The sequence below is a fragment of the Dama dama genome, chromosome 24 (assembly GCF_033118175.1).
Source record: "Dama dama isolate Ldn47 chromosome 24, ASM3311817v1, whole genome shotgun sequence".
In the NCBI taxonomy this organism is placed as follows: domain Eukaryota; kingdom Metazoa; phylum Chordata; class Mammalia; order Artiodactyla; family Cervidae; genus Dama; species Dama dama.
In genome coordinates this window covers 47,528,635-47,547,279 of record NC_083704.1, presented here as the reverse complement: position 1 = coordinate 47,547,279, position 18,645 = coordinate 47,528,635, and the positions used below count along the sequence as shown (strand labels likewise).

The 18,645-nt window shown below is 48.5% G+C and overlaps 1 protein-coding gene across 5 annotated transcripts in view; it reads left to right on the top strand.

Annotated features, from left to right (window-relative positions):
- Nucleotides 1-18,645, top strand: part of FLNB (filamin B) — a 136,573-nt gene that overhangs the window by 111,316 nt on the left and 6,612 nt on the right. For all 5 annotated transcript variants that reach the window (XM_061128270.1, XM_061128269.1, XM_061128268.1 and 2 more), the window contains 11 exons: nucleotides 2,714-2,842; nucleotides 3,579-3,752; nucleotides 4,485-4,643; nucleotides 4,939-5,142; nucleotides 6,068-6,220; nucleotides 6,323-6,445; nucleotides 8,344-8,610; nucleotides 9,217-9,354; nucleotides 10,708-10,823; nucleotides 14,062-14,194; nucleotides 16,788-16,964. In XM_061128270.1, coding sequence (XP_060984253.1) covers nucleotides 2,714-2,842; nucleotides 3,579-3,752; nucleotides 4,485-4,643; nucleotides 4,939-5,142; nucleotides 6,068-6,220; nucleotides 6,323-6,445; nucleotides 8,344-8,610; nucleotides 9,217-9,354; nucleotides 10,708-10,823; nucleotides 14,062-14,194; nucleotides 16,788-16,964 — 1,773 coding nt within the window. The remainder of the gene's footprint in view (nucleotides 1-2,713; nucleotides 2,843-3,578; nucleotides 3,753-4,484; nucleotides 4,644-4,938; nucleotides 5,143-6,067; nucleotides 6,221-6,322; nucleotides 6,446-8,343; nucleotides 8,611-9,216; nucleotides 9,355-10,707; nucleotides 10,824-14,061; nucleotides 14,195-16,787; nucleotides 16,965-18,645) is intronic.

The window sequence follows — 18,645 nt, the reverse complement described above, 5'->3', positions numbered from 1 at the left end:
GTCTGGGATTGTTTTGTCTTCGTCACTGTGCCTAGCATGGCCAAGGGGTGAAGCAGGGAGAAAAAAATGTGAGACTTGTCAAGGGACTTTCCAGCCTGGCCTGCAGAGCCCGAAGTAGCATCAGGGTTTGGGACAGGAGGAGAGGTTGTGAGAAGAGGATATGTTGTTTTATTGTCACTCTGCCCTTGACAAGGAAAGCCAGCTCAAATTTCACATCCATCCACTAGCACATGTGTGCTTGTGCTCAGCTGTGTCCAGATTTTTCTGACATGTTGGACTGTAACCCACCAGACTCCTCTGTCCATGAGGATTTTCCAAGCAAGAATACTGGAGTGGTTTGCCACGCCCTCTTCCAGGAGATCTTCCCAACCTGGGGATGGAATCTCCTGCGTCTCCTGCATTGCAGGCAGATTCTTTACCATTGAGCCACTGGGGAAGCCCAGCATAGGATTACTTTCTTTTTCTTTAAATTGTTTAAATAGTTCTTTATTTCTTAGTGTAATATTTTAAGTATGTAACCTAGCCAAATAGTTTAAAAACGATGTGGAGGAAGGTTTCCTTCCCACCCATGTCCCCTATCTACCCTCTCCTTGAACCTGACCATTACTGATTTTTTACGTTAGATTTTCCAAATAAGTTTTAAGACTCTTCGAGAGATGCGAATACAGATTTTTAATCCCTCTTTGTTTTGTAAACGGTAGTGTTCACTGCTCATTATTCTGACCTTACTCTTCACCTAACATTATAACCTGGAGAGCTTTGCATGTCTGAATAGTAGAGTGTGTTCATGGTGTCCCACCGTTCGGGTGAACATCACGTGTGCACCCGCTCGAGGACCCAATAGAGTTCTTTCCTGCCTTTTGCAACCACTAGTCCTGCGGCAGTGGATAGCTTTTCACATCCGTCCTCTCATACCTACAGGGTGTATCTGAGAGATTGGGTTCTCAGGGGAGTATTCGCAGGATGTAGGCACAGCCATCTGTCTGACAGGTCTCAGCAAAGCACCCTTCACCCAGGCTCTTCCTGTTCACACATCCACCCACCATGTCACAGAGCACCTGCTTTTCCACCAATTTGCCAGTGGAATATGCTGTCAAATTTCTAGATCTTCACCAAATGGATAGTTAGAAAACAGTATTGCTTTGTTTGCATTTCTCTTATGAGTGAGCTTGAGCAACTTTCTATGCGGCTAAGTATTATATCTGTTTCTTTTTCTTTGAACTAGACATTTGTATCCTTGGCTCAATTTTTCTGTTCAATTATTGACCTTTGTCGTATCAGTTTCTGAGGGCAATTTAAATATTGGGGAGATTAGCCCTTTGTGATAGGAGTTGCAAATATTTCTCCCAGTTTGATGTTTGATTTAGTTTATGTGTAAGGATAATATTTGTTCAAAGGAACAGTGTATTTATCTGCTTCTATTTAAATATTCTAAAGATGCAGATACAGAAAAAGTAAAAAAAGTCTTCCTATCGTATTCCTTCTACTTCCACAACTGTCTCTCTATACCGACAAATAAACATGCAATTTTGTTCTATTTTGGACTGGGATAATGGTATTGATATTACATAAGGGTCTATTATAATGGGTATATATTACTATATGGACTGTAGCCTGCCAGGCTCCTCTGTCCATGAGATTCTCTAGGCAAGAATATTAGAGTGGATTGCCATGCCCTCCTCCAGGGGATCTTCCTGCCTCAGGAATCAAATCCAAGTCTCTTATGACTCCTGCATCGGGAGACAGGTTCTTTACCACTAGTGCCATATTACTATATAGGGTATTATTATATAGATATTATAGTGAGTATTAATATTATATAGGGTATTAATATTATATTTGGTATTACTATAATGAGATATTGATATTAATATAGCAATTATCCTTTTTATTTTTGTCTTCTACTTTTACCAAGTATTTAATTAATCATAATTAACCAAAGCATAAAAGAATAAAAATTTCCCATTTAAAAGTCTTTCCTTCTCCAGCATACCAAAAAAATGACACACGTTTTAGGAAGAATTGTTAAATTTTAATTTTTTCCCTTTTGCTAGTTCCCTACCTTGATCCAGTTAATATTAAAATACTCAAAAAAACCCAGTCATCTTTCAATGTGGTGAACAAGTATTTTCATTGCAAATGAAGTATGTCTTATAAATGATTAAACAGTAGTAAAAACACCTTTTTCTCTTTTTAATGTAACACATATGGATAATCTCTTGAGTTAGTACACATAGATCTCCCTCATTATTTTTAATGACCTACAAGTCCAGTGTTTATTTAACCAACCCCCAATCATTGGACTGTGGCGTCTTTTCCTAATTTGCATCTGACCACTCTGAAAATGGAAGTACTTGTTCAGGGTTGGGGGTTGGAGTAGGTGGGCCAGAGGACCACAGTGAGATGGGTTCCTGGGGCTGAGTGCACAAATTCTGAAAGCCAGAAGCAAATGTCCTTCCCAAAGGCCCTCCCAGTCACACTGCATGTAGCGGGGGTCATTCCCACCCTGTGGAGCTGTTCCCTCCAGCTCAGGACTGTGTCTCCTGTGATCACTGAAGGGTCCATAGTGAGTAGCCCCGCCTTGGGTGTCCTAGGATGGTGAACCCCGCAGTCTCCTCTTGCTTCTGCTCTGCCCAGGACACGCCTACCCCTGCTGTTAGTTGAATCATCCCTCCATGAGTCCCAACGTTGTGTGTGTTCTTTGCAAACCCAGAGAGCCCGCTCCAGTTCTACGTGAACTACCCGAATAGTGGGAGTGTGTCTGCCTACGGCCCGGGCCTGGTGTACGGGGTGGCCAACAAAACCGCCACCTTCACCATCGTCACCGAGGACGCGGGAGAAGGTACTGTAGTTCTCGGTTATCTGCTTTCATTTGGAGAGTTTTGGGAATGCAGTTCCATGGAAGCCTTTAAAAATGAGGCTCCTGAATGGTAGAATCTATCTTGTCTTTTCTCATTTGAATCTCTTGTTAGAGCTCCTCTGTCTTTTACCCAAAACAGAAATTTTAAAGTCCTTTGTGTTCTGATTAAAGTCACAGTCATACTATGAAGTGTTGTCTGTGACTTGCCTGAAATCTAAGTGTATTTTGGTACATAACATTTTTCTTTTTTTTTGTATCTATACATGTATCCCCAGGGCCACATGAATGATTTAGCAGTTTATTCTAGATAAAGCTCTATGCCCATGCCCATTGTCATCACAGACATTTCTAATGTGTGGTTTTAATGGGATCCTCTCAGTGGCATCCAGCCCCAGTCAGCAGCGATGTTTCTGTGTGTGACACTCTCTCCCGTATGTGTGCTTGGCAAGTGGGGTTCTGTCCCTTCCTCATCCCACACATCTGGAAGAACAGAACCTGAGGGTCACTTGCAGGAAGAATTTCGAGGGTGGAGTGTCCTCCCCATGGCACTTTCACTGTGTCAATCACTTTATTCTGACCTACCCGCCTTGCCTGTGGCTCCCATGGCTTGTGTTTGTCTGTCCGTCCTAGCATCAGGGCTGTCCCGGAGGAGTGCTGATCCCCTTTGAAACAAAGAAACCCTCTCCCTGATGGTCTCCCCCTCTCCTCCCACTCACAGGTGGCCTGGACTTGGCTATCGAGGGGCCCTCAAAGGCCGAAATCAGCTGTATTGACAACAAAGATGGGACCTGCACGGTGACCTACTTGCCCACCTTGCCGGGCGACTACAGCATTCTGGTCAAGTACAATGACAAACACATCCCTGGCAGCCCCTTCACAGCCAAGATCACAGGTAGAGTCGCCGGGCTTCTGCTCCAACCAGGACCTCTCCCCTCAGACCCAGAGCAGCAGGCTGGGCATCTGTCTGAGATTAAGTCTCACAGAAACTCCTTGGGAACAAACTAGGGGTGCAAGGCCAACACTGGATGGGCCAAATTCCTCCTTCAGCCGGCAATCCCGGGAAAAGCAAGCAACCATTTTTCAGGCACTTATTTGTGCCAGTCTGACTTCAGGGTCCAAAAAAGAAGCCCTCAAAGAGAGGCATTCAAATAATATGTACTGCATGAGTGAATGAGCTCAAAGATGCTTATCAACATCACCCTTAGATAGATTTTTGTCTCCCTTTTAATGATGGGGAAACTGAGGGTCGGAGAGACAGTGACTTAGCTAGGTTCACGGGTATTCTGGGATTCAGGTGGAGACTATCTGACTCAGAGCTCTGCTCCTGACTCCCACTGCGCTCTGTGTTCAAATCCTGCTCTCGATGGGATATAAACATAGTCTGTGTGGACCCAGGTCTCTAGTTCCTGCCAGCTGTTGTCGTCCCTGTAACCAGGCATAAGTAGCAATCATTCTTTCTTGGTTAGGTCTGCTCCTTGTCCGGGGCACTTTTTTCTTTTTTTTTCGCTTAACTTTGCTTAACTAATTCTTGCCTGTCCACCTGTAAATGGTGTGTGATGTGAGGACTCTGGAGAGTTAGGGTGACCATGTGTAACCGAGCTATGTTGGGGGTGGTGTTTCCCAGACGACAACAGACGGTGCTCTCAGGTGAAGCTGGGCTCAGCCGCCGACTTCTTGCTCGACATCAGCGAGACTGACCTCAGCACCTTGACGGCCAGCATCAAGGCCCCGTCTGGTCGTGACGAGCCTTGTCTCCTGAAGAGGCTGCCCAACAATCACATTGGTGAGCCCAGGCTGCCATCTTGAGTGGGAGATGGGGATTCCCACCATGTCGGGGATCCCAGCCCTTGCGTGGGAGATTGGTAGCATCCTGGAATATGATGTGATAAACCCGCTGGGTCACGTGCATGGTCAGAATCCAAGCACGTCCACCTTTTGATGCTGACAACCCTCTTGGACATTGCTAGAAAGTCAAGAAAGAAGTCCTATTTCCATTCTTTCAAGCTTGTCTCCCTTCTGCTTCCTCCCCTTTACATCACTCTCCCACCTTACAAACCCCAATCTGTGCTCCGGTCCAGGCATCTCCTTCATCCCCCGGGAGGTGGGTGAACATCTGGTCAGCATCAAGAAGAACGGCAACCATGTGGCCAACAGCCCCGTATCCATCATGGTGGTCCAGTCGGAGATTGGGGATGCCCGCAGAGCCAAAGTCTATGGCCGTGGCCTGTCAGAAGGCCGGACTTTCGAGATGTCTGACTTCATCGTGGACACAAGAGATGCAGGTGTGTGTGGGAGTGGACCCAGGGGAAGAGGCCCAGTCCTTTGGAACGGGCTTCTTTTTGCTCAGATTGTTTTGCCTTTTTATCCCGCCAGCTTTCTTTTCTTTCTGAGCATCCTCAAGCTATCGATCTTTAGATGTGGTTATCACTGCAGCCCAGGGTTAGCCGTGAGCTGTTTCATTATCAATACTCCCACCATTGTTCTCAGCTTCCCAGGGTCTCCTTGCCTCATCCTAAGCTAAGAATGTTGGGCCAGCTGGCCAAGGTCATGTTTAGCTGAGCAGGACTTTCAAGGAAATGAGGAATTTCTTCCTGTTTGCTCTTGGATGATCTGGATTAGCTTGGCATACTCCAAGCTACTCCACCTTCCAGAGTCATGATCTTCTGCCTTCATGAGTGACGGGCTGCTTCACTGACTTCTGGACAAAGTCACATTCCCCAGGGAAGGAGCTGGAGAATTTCTGGTCCTGATAGGCTGATGTTCTCTGTTGATTCCTTAAGTTCTTAAAGCTTTAGATCTGCTGTCTTAGCAGTTCCCTGGCAGGACAGCCAAGGGATCTAGGAGCAGTTGGAAATGTCAGATTCTCAAGCCTGCAGCTGGTAATAAACCTCCAGACAGTGCATGCCTTTCTTGGAGGCAGGTGGGGGATGTATCTTCCCCAGCGGGTTCTGCAGGACAGGTGGTCGGTGGGATGTTAGTAGATAGCCTTGAGAAAAAAGTATGGTCAAGACCATATTCAGCCAGGTTATTTATTTCACTGCAGGAACCTGTAATTGACTCTTCTGCCCAGGGCTGTCCAACAGGGCCACTGTTACTGTCTTTTCTGCTGTCTGGAGCATTTGCTGGGGTGGAGGTCCTTCCTGCATTCATCAAGCTCCCCTTCGTGATGAGTTGCTGTCATAGCGGCCCCGGGCAACTGTGTTGCAGGTTACGGAGGCATCTCCTTGGCAGTGGAAGGCCCTAGCAAGGTGGACATCCAGACCGAGGACCTGGAGGACGGCACCTGCAAGGTCTCCTACTTCCCTACCGTGCCTGGCATTTACATTGTCTCCACCAAGTTTGCTGATGAGCACGTGCCTGGTATGTGTGGTCCCCTCTGCTCTCTGCATCCCGTGCTTGGTTTTCCATAAACACTATGTGTGGGCTCTGGGCCACTCTCAAGGGCCCTCTCGGTTTTTGCAGGGAGCCCGTTCACCGTGAAAATCAGCGGGGAGGGAAGAGTCAAGGAGAGCATCACCCGTACCAGCCGAGCCCCGTCTGTGGCCACTGTTGGCAGCATCTGTGACCTGAACCTGAAAATCCCAGGTGAGCCTGAGGGGCTCGTGGGTCCAGGCAGTGGGCGCCACTAGAAGTCTGGGCTTGGCCCAGAAGGTACTGTCCGTGTTTGCTATGGGGGACTACTTTTTGAAAGTGAAAGTGAAGTCGCTTAGTTGTGTCTGACTCTTTGTGACCCCGTGGACTGTAGCCTACCAGGGTCCTCCATCCATGGGATTCTTCAGGCAAGAATACTGGAGTGGGTTACCCTTTCCTACTTTTTGAATTTAATTTTATGTATTTACTTGTTTTCACAGAGGCCTGTCCATGAAAAGTAAAATAGATTTTACTTTTTCACAACCGGGGGAAGTAAGTGTCACCTGGTATCCCACCATTCATGGAGACTGTGATTCATGTTTGAGGTCCAGAGCTGGACCTTGGGTGCCTCCAGCCTCCTAGACAGACAGGCTCCATCTCTGGTCACACTGATGCACTTCTTGCTCACTATATTGTGGGCATCTTTCCACACTAAAATACACTTCCCCATCATCTTTGATTGGCTGCTTAACAGTCCATCTCACCTGTAGGTACATGCATCATCATTTCAGGTACTCTCATCTCCATCCCTGACTTCTTTAGTCAGTGCCCTGTGACATCTCTCATCACAGTGGACTGATGCCCAGGAATGGGATTGCGGGACCCACACATTTCAGATGCTGCTGTGCCTCGGCGGCCAGTCCTCCAGAAAACAAATTGGTGTTTCTCCATTTCCCCACCGGTACTGAGTAGCGATTTCTCACATTGATCAGTCTGATGGAAAGGAAGTTTTCAGTTCCATTTCTCCAGTCACTAGGCAGATGAACTGTGTTTTCATTTCTTCACTTTCCTTATTTGGGGAATTACGTTCCCTGTTGCCTTTGCCTGTCTGTGTCTTCTCTTTGTGTGATGAGGACGGTTACCCTTTCTCTCAAGTCTTGTCTGACTCTTGACTCCTTCCTCTTTTCAGTGCTCCCTGATGACTGGTGGAGACCACTTTCCCCTCCTTACCTAACGCATCCCCTCTCATCAGCTAGAAGGGAGCAGAGGTCCTGCAGACCCAGGCCGTGTGGGCTGGCCTCCCCTCAACCTCCTTCCTGCCTCCTCAGGGCTCAGAGTCATGAGCTGCTACCCGGAGCCCGTAGGGCTGGAGGGTGCGGTTTCCTGCTGCCCTCGGTGATGGCATTACTTGGTCACCTGGCTTGCAGCGCACCTGTCTCCACCACGTCACGCAAGCACAGTCGCTGGCATGGCCGAGCACATCGTGTGGAACAGACACGGTCTGCTTCCTAGCGCTGGGGACCCAAGGCGCTGTGTTTCTGGAAGCACGGCTTCTGGTCTTCAGTTTGCTCAAAGCTTCGCTCACGCGTGGTTTTCCCTTTGCCACTGGGACCGACCCAAGTTCACTTTCTCCTCTAAATGCATTTAGATTTGTTACCTAGAAGAAATGCCAATGCTTCTTGACAGTGCTTTTTCTGTTTGTACCTATGGAAAAGAGCCCCGGTAAGCATGCCGATAGCCCCATGTCACATTGGCTTAGAAACATCTGAGCCATCATCGTTGTTATTTACACGCTGTGACTATCAGCTCAGGCTCTGGTTTGAAAGCTCTGTGTGGAATTAACTCTGAAGGAATTAACTCAGCTCCAGCCAGGAGGGCTGTGCAAGCGCTTGTCAGTGCCCCCAGAACATTCTCTGCACTGGGTGGCCGGAAGGGCCATGCTGTCTCCATGCTGACAAGCACCCAGGGGTTTGAGGGAGACAGGAGGGCAGGCATCCAGCCTGGATGAGAGGAAGCCTGAGCACCCCCCACCCCTGGGCTGCACTCACTTCGCCTTCTGCTGCTTGCCCTGCATGTCCTGTCCCACCTCGGGCCCTCACCCCGACCCCCTGTTTCTGCCTGCCCCCTTTCAGAAATCGACAGCAGTGACATGTCGGCCCACGTCACCAGCCCCTCTGGCCGCGTGACCGAGGCAGAGATTGTGCCGGTGGGGAAGAACTCGCACTGCGTCCGGTTCGTGCCCCAGGAGATGGGCGTTCACACCGTCAGTGTCAAGTACCGCGGCCAGCACGTCACCGGCAGCCCCTTCCAGTTCACTGTGGGGCCACTGGGCGAGGGGGGTGCTCACAAGGTCCGGGCAGGCGGCCCTGGCCTGGAGCGAGGAGAAGCCGGAGTTCCGGGTGAGTGTCTGGGCAGCTTTCTTTTTGTTTGAGGAGACTGAACTCAGCCCGGTGGCGTGAGCACCCTGCACCCTTCATCCTGTTCTGAAAGGAAGACTTTGTATGAGTGATTCTGACTGGTGGTATGAAGGGGCTTTCTTTAAAACAAGGCTTCCGTGGCTAAAGACATTTGGGAGTTGCTTGCTAACCCAAAACTAAACAAGTGTCTCCCTGAGGGACTTCTTGGAGTCTGTAATTTAAGGGTGAGTGTTCTGAGTGTCTCAGAAAGGATCAGGGTCATAAAACTGTTTCCAGAGCATCTTGCAGGTATGGAACATGCTGGAATTCTTTAAAACGGATGGCAGTGGTCTTTTGCAGTGGTGGTTGCTGGGTGGGAAAATCTGTGGAAACCAAATTGCATGATCTCATCTTGTTCTGGCTTGGTTTGCATGTATTCAGAAGATGCTCTGATGCCATGAACTTTGTGTAGTCATGGATGGTACTTAGCATACATCTGCAGTGCCCTTGCTTGGGCTCTGCTTGGTATTAGAGAAAGAGGAAAGTGCTGGGAACAAACGAAACCCAGCACCAGGGCTCAGTCACTGACCAGATGTTTCTCTGTCTCAGCGGAGTTCAGCATCTGGACCCGGGAGGCAGGCGCCGGGGGCCTCTCCATTGCTGTGGAGGGCCCCAGTAAGGCTGAGATTACATTCGATGACCATAAAAACGGATCTTGTGGTGTGTCTTATATTGCCCAGGAACCTGGTAGGTACTTAGGGGCCAATGGAGGACATTAATCCTTGTTTGGGGATGGTTGGTTGTAAGGAATAGAAACTCACCAGGCTAGCACCAGTAGAAGAGGAGCTTTTCTGTATGGGCACATGGGAATGTCTCCTAGAAATCCAGTTGTGGTGTATCCCACCAGGCCTTGAAGGGGCAGGAAATCTTGTTCTCCTTGTCTCTTGGCCTCTCTCTTGGCCTCACCCCGTGTACTCTTGTTCAGCTGGTTCATTGTCCCCACTGAGCAGCCTCTCTTGACCCGCCCTTGACCAGAGGCTGGTGTGTCTGCCCCGGAAGAGGGGCCTCAGCATCTGAGCTCCCTTGAGCAGGGGTCTCAACCTTTCCTGTGCCATGGATCCTTTTGGCATCTGGCGAAGCCCCTGGGGACCATCTCGGGAAATATCTTTAAACACATGAAATAAATTACTTTGGATCACAAAAGAAATCAATTAAAGTACTGTATTCAAAATCTTTTTAAAGGAACAGATAAGTAACGTAGCAACGTATACAGGTTTTCATGAATACGTTAAATCATATGACTTTGTGATGGTCTGTTAACGCCCGTCATTTCTAAGTGGTAATGAGTGTAACTGCTGTGTCAGGATACATATAAAACTGAAGAGTGATTGTTTTTTGGTGAAAAAAATCGCAATTCTTAATGCACTGTGGGTTCTTGTCAGCATTTCTAGAGGAAGGCAGTGCTAAATTACAGTTAGAGGTTAGTAGAAATAAAGATACAGTTTTCTCCCATTCAAGTTTGGTGGATCTGCTGGGTCCTGTGTAGCGGCCCTGTTGGGCCCAGGTTAAGGATCCCCACCCTTCCTCCTTGACTGGATTCTCTTCTCTAGTCATCACTCTGCTTCTGCCCCTGTTCTCACAGTTTCTGTCCTACTCTTTGTTGCTCAGGATCAATAATGGGATCCTAGTTACATGAGGCCCTTCTTATTCTTAAGCATATCATTTTTGATACAACGCTTGGTCACAAGCCTCTCCTTTGGAAAGAAATTGGGCGTACACGCAGATGTTGATGTGTGTATGGGTTCACATACACACAGGCAAAGCACAAAAGACACACTTCGGTGCTTTAGTCTTTGAAATTGCTAAACACAATATCTAAGATGGGAAAAAAAAAAAAAGAATACGTGCCCTCATTCAACTAAGAAAATCGCATTGGCCTGGTGTGAGCCAGGTGACCCTCTCTGAACCAGTCAGTCACAGCCATGGGCGGGGGCGTGCTGTGGGCAGTGAGGGGATCTCTCTTCTTCCCAGAACCAGGCAGATGCTCTGGGACTGCGCTCCCGGAACCTCTGACATGGTGGGACTCTCCTCTCCCCACAGGTAACTACGAGGTGTCCATCAAGTTCAATGACGAGCACATTCCCGAAAGTCCCTACCTGGTACCAGTGATCGCGCCCTCGGACGATGCCCGCCGCCTCACTGTTCTGAGCCTTCAGGTGAGACGCAAGGAAACATCCATCTCCTTGGCCACAGCCTGACCAGTGAGGCCCTGGACTCCCACGGCCCCTTCAACCTCTGACTCTGTGCCAGGGGCCCCGGCGCATTTTGACCACAGATGCCGCCAGTTGTAGGGGAGCTTTCCTGGGGCAGAGTCACATTTAGGACAGGAGACTGTTGGGGCAAGCAAAAAGCAGCCACAGTCAACAAAACTCCTTAGCATTTGGGAATGAGTTTGTTTTCTAAATATTTATCCAAGAGAGACAAAGAAGGCCTGTTAATCATTGGTTAAGGGATAAGGAGGGCTTTTAAAACAAAACAAACACAAAACTAACAGTTCTGTGATGTTCAGCTTGCTATTATTGGCTTCCTTTTCCTTGAGAAAGTCAATTGTGATTTATTTTATGAGGCTGATTTATTTATGTGTGTGCAAGCCACTGTGTTAAGAATTGTACCGGTGTTACTTCCCAGTCCTTGCAACAGCCTGGTGAATAGGTTTTTCTTGACCCTCCTTTTAAAGATAGAAAAACTGAGGTGCAGAGAAGATACAGCTCCTAGGAACCAGCTGGAGTGAGGCTCCAGAACCTTGCTCTTAATAGCCGCCACGTTAATGCCAGTCCTCGCATTGTGGCAGGTGGTTATGTAGCCCGACCTATTAGAATGGCAGGAAGTGCTGTTTCTCACCCTGGCTTAAAGAGGGCACGCCATTCAAGGTTGGATTAGAGTCTTCAGCAAACTAGGAACATTGGGGATGCCTTTGGGTCTTAGGACACTGAAGACAACTAGCTGTCTGAGTCAGCTATAGCAATCTGGCTGTGAAATAACACCAGAATCCCAAAAGATGATTTCTGGTTAAAGGGATTTCTCTAGAACCATCAGCGGCCCCTGGGTCTTGAAAATAATGGATGGATGAAAACTCATCCTTGTATCTCAGATTGATGATCGGTATCTTTGGACCTGGGTCCATGCACTTGGTTTATATTTGAGAGTCTGACTCTTCCCGAAGGGAAACTGGTACTGCTAGTTGTCCCAAACATTAGGGAACCCAAACAGAACCCCAACCAGAGTCACAGTCTACAGATTGAGGCGGCCTCTGGCGAGTACCAAGGGTGCTGACTGGTCATGGCAGTGCAGATGTTTTTCTTGTGTTTCATTTAAAGGCTTCTTAACAGAATCGCTTCTGTGGCCAGCTTAACTAAAACCTACGGAGGGAGATAAACCCAGCATTTGTTGAGGGGCTCAGAGCTGCCTTCATGCATCTCGAAGACTTCTTTTGGATCTTCCGAGGTGTTTATCTCCCTCTTGAGGATTTAGTGGCAAGCGGATTCAGGTAACGTAAATGCTTCCATCCAAAAGGAGCTGATGTGGAGAGACTTCTGTCAAATCTTCTTGTGACAGCTTGGTCATGAAATATTGAAATAAGTGTTCAGCAGGCTGGTGTGTCCATTAAGTTTTTGTAACCAGCTGCAACAACAGGAGGGACTTATGTGTCAAGTTGGTCCCCTGTTCTCCCCTTGTTACTTGATGCCAAGGGATATGTAAAGTATTTTCTGGAGGTTTACTAGCAGGCTACACAGCAACATCTGGGGCTGGTTAGGAAAGACAGGCTTGTTTTTGTCTTGTGTTTGAGACTTTTTAGAAAATTGGAGTCGGCTGGCATTCTGGATGGGGGTGGTCTGGTGATCAAAGACTGTAATTTTGGGTTCAGTCTTCCCTTGTCTGTAACCTCTAGGGCGGCTTGGTCTAGTAGAATGTTCTGCAACAGTGGGAATGTCCCATATCTCCAGGGGCAGCCGTGAGCCACTTGCAGCTCTTGGGCACTTGAAATGTGGCTAGTGTAACTGAGAGACTGAATTTTATAGTTGAAGTGATATCAGTTTACGTATATATATTTATATATATATTTCAGTTTATATATATATTTCAGTTTATATTTATATACATAAAACCACATGTGACTAGTGACTACTAAACTAGATGGCACTGCTTTAGCACTTTGCCAAGATGTAGTCCTTGGACCAGCAGCCTCAGTATTGCATGGGGACTTACTAGAAACCTGGAATCCCAGGCTCCAGCCCAGACCTACTGAATAAGAATCTGCATTTTCACAAGACCCTCGGGTGCCTCGGTGGCACGTTGAGTGTGAGCCATGCTGCTTGAGAGTTATCATCTGAGTAGCCGTCTGACCAAATTTACGTCAAAGCGGCTGCCTTGTAAAGTTTTGCTCTTCAGGACTGGCGAATCTTGAAATATCTCAAGCATCTGAACTTCTAATCCCTTTTTCCCAGTGGAAGATACAGTTTCCAGGAGAAACCATGGAGAGTAAAACTCATCCAGAAAGAGCAAAAGCTATACTTCTCCCATGTTTTCTTAGGGGGGGGAGGTGGGTGTGGGGGGACACTGAAAACTTCTAAATGTGTGTTAATATATAAGGAGAAGTTGACATTTCTGTTTTAAAACTATCCGATGTATGGGCCAGGCCCTATGCTGAGTGCCTTGAACATACAACTTCGTTTAATCCTTGTACCAGCTCTCTGAGGTAGATTTTAGTTATCATGCCCATTTTTACAGATGAGGAAACTATGGCTCGGAGAGGTTCAGCAGTAGTTACATACCTAGGAAATGGCAGCAACCTCAGGTCCTGCTGATTTTTAACTATTGTGCAGTACTGCTTGAAAGAAAAATCCTGGGTAGCCCTTTACAGATTTATTAAAAGTTCTCTCCATCTCCACCCATGAGATTTAAAAAAACCTTGTTCATATTAGTGACTGCATGGTTTTATCAGCTGCTAGGTTACTCCTAAAACTGGGGTGGAGAATGGAAGGGTTTTTTTGTTCTTTCTTTCTTTCTTTTTTTTTTTTTTTTTTTTTTGGTGGTTGCTGGGGGTGGATCTGAAAAATCCTGGGTTTTCTGGCCTGTTTAGGTTTGTTTGGGATGCTGAAACTGTAATCCTGCTGACCAGGATGTCTCGAGTCTCCAAACCCAGGAACCGTGTCTCAGTCAAGATGGTTTAGATACAAGACTGTGCAGATGTTTATCTCTGCTTTCTTATATTTAATGCTGGAAATGTGGAATTACTCACCTGCTCTTTTGATGCTAGATATTATTATGTAATAAGACATGTTCTAGGCCTGTTTGCATGAGAACTGTCCCTCCAGGAATCCTGGGTCGGGGTGGTGTGTGCTCCAAAGCAAGAACGCCAAGGGCTGTAACGTGTCTCATGTGTTGACTTCTCAGGAATCGGGATTAAAAGTTAATCAGCCAGCCTCCTTTGCTATAAGGTTGAACGGGGCAAAAGGCAAGATCGATGCCAAGGTGCACAGCCCCTCTGGAGCCGTGGAGGAATGCCACGTGTCTGAACTGGAGCCAGGTAAGTGCCGGCGCCCTCACCCAGGAATGTTTCTGCAAGTGACTCCACCCGACGGAGGAGTCTTCAGATTCCCTCTCCTACTGCCAGACACTGTTTACAAATGAGGGTATAGACATTTGCTAGGGACAGGCTTTGAGATATGACACCCCTTCTATTTTTTTTTTTTAAACAAATATGTCTTTCTTTTCAGCTGTTTTTCAGATTCTTTCACATGACATTCATTGTGATGTTCTCATCTTTTAAGTAAATATCACAGATTTTTACTGTTGACCTTATGAAATGAATAAGTACACTTTGACCTCTGTTTACTCTGAAGGGAAGGTTGATTGATGTAAATGATAATCTGCAGTATTTCCTGGTGGTCTAGGGGTTAGGGCTCTGCGCTTTCACTGCTGAGGGCCTGGGTTCAATCCTTGGTTGGGGAACTATAACCCTGCAAGTTTTGCTGCCAAAAGAAAAAAAAGAGAGAATCTGAGTCCTCAGTAGGACTTAATAGCATGGGATTTTCTTGCTCGCCACCTTGGTGTATGGAACTGTGTGATGTCAATCAGCTTTAACAAGACCATTTTGCAGTGAGCATATATGAAGTGTCAAGAGTTGACAGGAAGGTAAGACTGAGGAAGACATGACTCCTGCTCCTCAAGGAGGAACACAGACTGTAAGGAGTACCTAGAGAGAGTGAGCCAGAAAAACGCAGTGCCCTGGTGAGGACCCCTGCTGATGACCAACAGCACAGGAGATTTGAGAATCTAATGGTAACGATGATCAGAGCAGGAGAGGAAGAGGGTTTCTGCCTTGATGAGGTCAGGAGGTCTTCTCAGAGGAGGTGACATTAAGTGTGGGCCCTGATGCCTGAGGACAGGCCCTGCGACCACTGGCCTTATTGAGTGTTTGCTGGGTGCCCTGGTCAGATCGTGGTTTGAGTCTGACCACATTAGAAAGAATATTCGCTTTGGTTCATCTGAAAGACATGGTCATGAGCTGATGCTCCCAGAGTGGTCCATGTGAGAAAACAGCGTTAATCAGCAGTGTTAGAAATGCAGAGGAAGGACTTGAGGCCAGAGTGCAGTTGGCCATAAGGAATGAAAGTGAATTCAGGAAGCTTACATGTAGCTTGGCGATAGGTTAGAAAGATAATGATTCAGTTAGGAAAACTCAGGACAGTGACCATGGGTGGACGAGGGTTGGTCGATGCCTTATTACATAGTTCAATATTTTATTTTCTGAAGGGTTTTCCAGTGTCTGCAAGATATCCAAGAGGGACTGTTTAATAGATCTTTAAGCATTGTCCTCAGCCCCAGGCAGTATTTGAAGCCCTAGGTGTGTCTGAGACCACTAGCCTGCCACAGTCAAGATGCTATTGGTGACAAATTACAGAACACCCATCTCAAACCAACTCACATAATAAAGGGGGTCCATTACACACATTAAAGGGATCTGTTCAGGATCTAAGATGGGTTTCAGTGACAATTTAATTCAGCCATTCAGCTACTTTCTCCATGGCCCCAAACGTCTCTGCTCTTCTGATCTATGGGCCTCGTTTTGCAACAGCCTTCCTCTTGGTGGCAAGATAGCTGCAGCAGCACACAACACTAATCAAGGGAAACATCGTCTCCTCAAGATTCTTTCTCAGAAGATGCTCCTTCTGCAGAAGTCTTCAGCAAACCTCCCTTCCTAGCTCACTGAGCACACATGCTCCTTCGCGAGTCACTTTCTGTGGCTAAATGCTACGTGCTAATTGACTTCGGTTTGGGGGAAAGGGGATTTCTCCCCTCACTCTTCCCCATTAGCTTGACTCAAATCAAGGATCATACCTAGGCGTGGGATCAATTTCCCTTGAGACACATTGGCTTTCTGAGAGGAAGAGTGGGTCCCAGCTGGGGACTGGTGGGGGATGCTGCAGTGCTGAAGGATATATGGGTGGCGGTTCCATGTGGGGAGAGTCCAGAAGAGACTAGAAGAGGGTTTGGGTGGAACTTTGAGCAACAGAAGTTCTAAAGCGGGTGGAGGGCACGAGGAGCCAGGGAGCGGCCGAGACGGACTCGAGGAGAAGAGACTCTGCCTCCCAGCTGAGAGCCCTTCAGGAAAGAAGGGGGCTGTCGAGGGGTGCGTGATGGGAGGATATTCTAGGTGCCCATTTCAGCTAACAGATCCTCTTGGTCACATGCTGTGACCCAAAGGCAGGGTGAGAAATCTGGCTGTTGCCCTGTGGGGCAGCTGCTAGCTTGGAGCTTACTTAAGGAGCATTAATGTCCGATGAAACCATTTTTCCTCCCTTCAAGTGGCCAAGCAGAGAAACTTTGCCAGAAGTGAGCTTTCCATAAAAGAAGCGTCGCTCTGAGGCTGAGGCCACAGGGGATTAAACACTGCATTCTAGACCTGGATGCATTTCCCGCAGGGCAGCCTAGAGACATGCCAATAGGCCCATCTGGTTTAGATCACCAACACTGGGTGCCAGGCTTGCGGTAGAACCGTGGTCTTATTAGTAACCTCAGGTGGGCCCTCCCAGGTTGGTCTCCTGTCCCCTGTCCCCACCAATCAGGGTTGTGTCCACGGGCCCCATTTTACTCTCTGCCTTTGCTCATTCTCCCAGACAAGTATGCTGTTCGCTTCATCCCCCACGAGAATGGTGTCCACACGATTGATGTCAAGTTCAACGGGAGCCACGTGGTTGGAAGTCCCTTCAAAGTGCGCGTCGGGGAGCCTGGACAAGCGGGGAACCCCGCCCTGGTGTCAGCCTACGGTGCAGGGCTCGAGGGGGGCTCCACAGGTAACACACTGCCTCTACTTTTCGTCTGCAACGAGCCGACCCCAGGGAAGAGCAGATGGGGCTCTGCAAGTCCCGGGAAGCCAGCTGCCCACTCTCCCCAGGGAAACTGCAGTCACCTGTCTCCCTTTGCCAGGTCCTTTTAGGATCAGGACACTGATAGGCAATTCAACACACCATCCTTCATTTTGAGGACGCACAGAGTTTGTGATGCATGTAACAGGCCTCCGGGGAGGTCCCCTACCTCCAACTCCCTTAGTGGTCCCTGGGCTCCTAGAAACATGTTGAATCCATAATAAGACCTGTCTCGGCCAGGCTCCTTCTTATTCTGATCCTAACAGAGGAGGGGAAAATCCCAAAACAGTCAAATTCATCTTTAATCCTTGATACAAATAGGACACGTTAGCTTGTAAAAAATATGGGCAGGGGGGAAATAAGTAAAGTTCCATCTTGCTTCTCCCCCTTCCCTCCCTCTGGGCCCAGGAGGAAGGATGGCTAACACATCAAGGGAGGACCTTCAGATCGTCTCTCTGTTGGTCTTCAGTCTTAGCCACTTGGTTGCTTAGCTAGTCAGTTCATTGAAGAAGCGGACACGGAGTTTTGCTTTTATTAAATAGCTATGGTCTTAGTGCTGTTTGCGTTGTGGTACAACTTGCTGTTGTCACCTGACATGCTAAGGAACTTTCCACGTCAAGACCTACAGATCTGCCCACCTCATGGTGGCTGCCGTTAGTGTCCATGCCATGAACACAGAGGTGGGCGTCAGCCGAGTCCAGTGCGTCCCCATTATGCAAGGTGCCAGGGTGGGTTTCTCCGCAGGTGTGGATCCGCTGGGGTGTGGCTAGTGTCTGGGTGTTACTTTGGGCTCCCTTAGGAAGGCAGCCCAGTTTCTTGAGTCCCTTGGGTATGCACATTCTGCTCTTAGTGTTCCCCGGGTGGGTAAGTGAGACAGAGCGGACCCCCCTTGCCCATGGGCGAGGGGATAAGCAGCTGTGGTTGCCTGGCAACCAGCCCTGAGGTGCAAGCATCCTAAGGGCCCTAGGGACCTGCCCGGGTGCAGGAGTGACTGACCAGCTGGCTAGCCAAACCAAGACTCTGGGCCAAAACAGTGGCCTCAGCAGTACTTCCCACTGGGTCTGTGTGAGGACTCCCCATCTCCCCAGGCCCATCCAGTCTTGACTCCACACCGAGCTCTGGGCCAGCAGCTTGCCCTTTGCAAGAGGCACAGGACTGCTTTGGCCTGGGACATGTCTGTTTCACAGATGAGCAACGTGGGGCTTAGAAAGGTTGAGCTGCTCCCCATCACTACTTAGCTTGGAAGGGCAGAACTGGAACCTATCCAGGTTCACAGCCTCGAGGCCTGTTCCCTTACCCCCTTAGTTCTGCTGCTTTCCTAAGTGGCTGACTCGCCCCGAGGCAGCGGCTACACCCCTGGCCCGCTTTGTGGGGTGTCCTACACCAGGACCCCTGTTTTCCCAGCTGCCTTGAAAGGTCCCCAGGCAGCAGCACTTGCAGGCATTTGGCCCCTGATGAGGCATCCACCCTTGAAGCCCAGGCGGGGTCCTCCTGGCACCTGGAGCCCCAGCAGGCCTCTGTCCAGGCCCCACAGTGGCCACTGCGGTCTCCTGCCTTGCCAGCAGCCACCTCATCCCCTGCTGGATCGTCCCTGCAGTGCTGGGGCCTC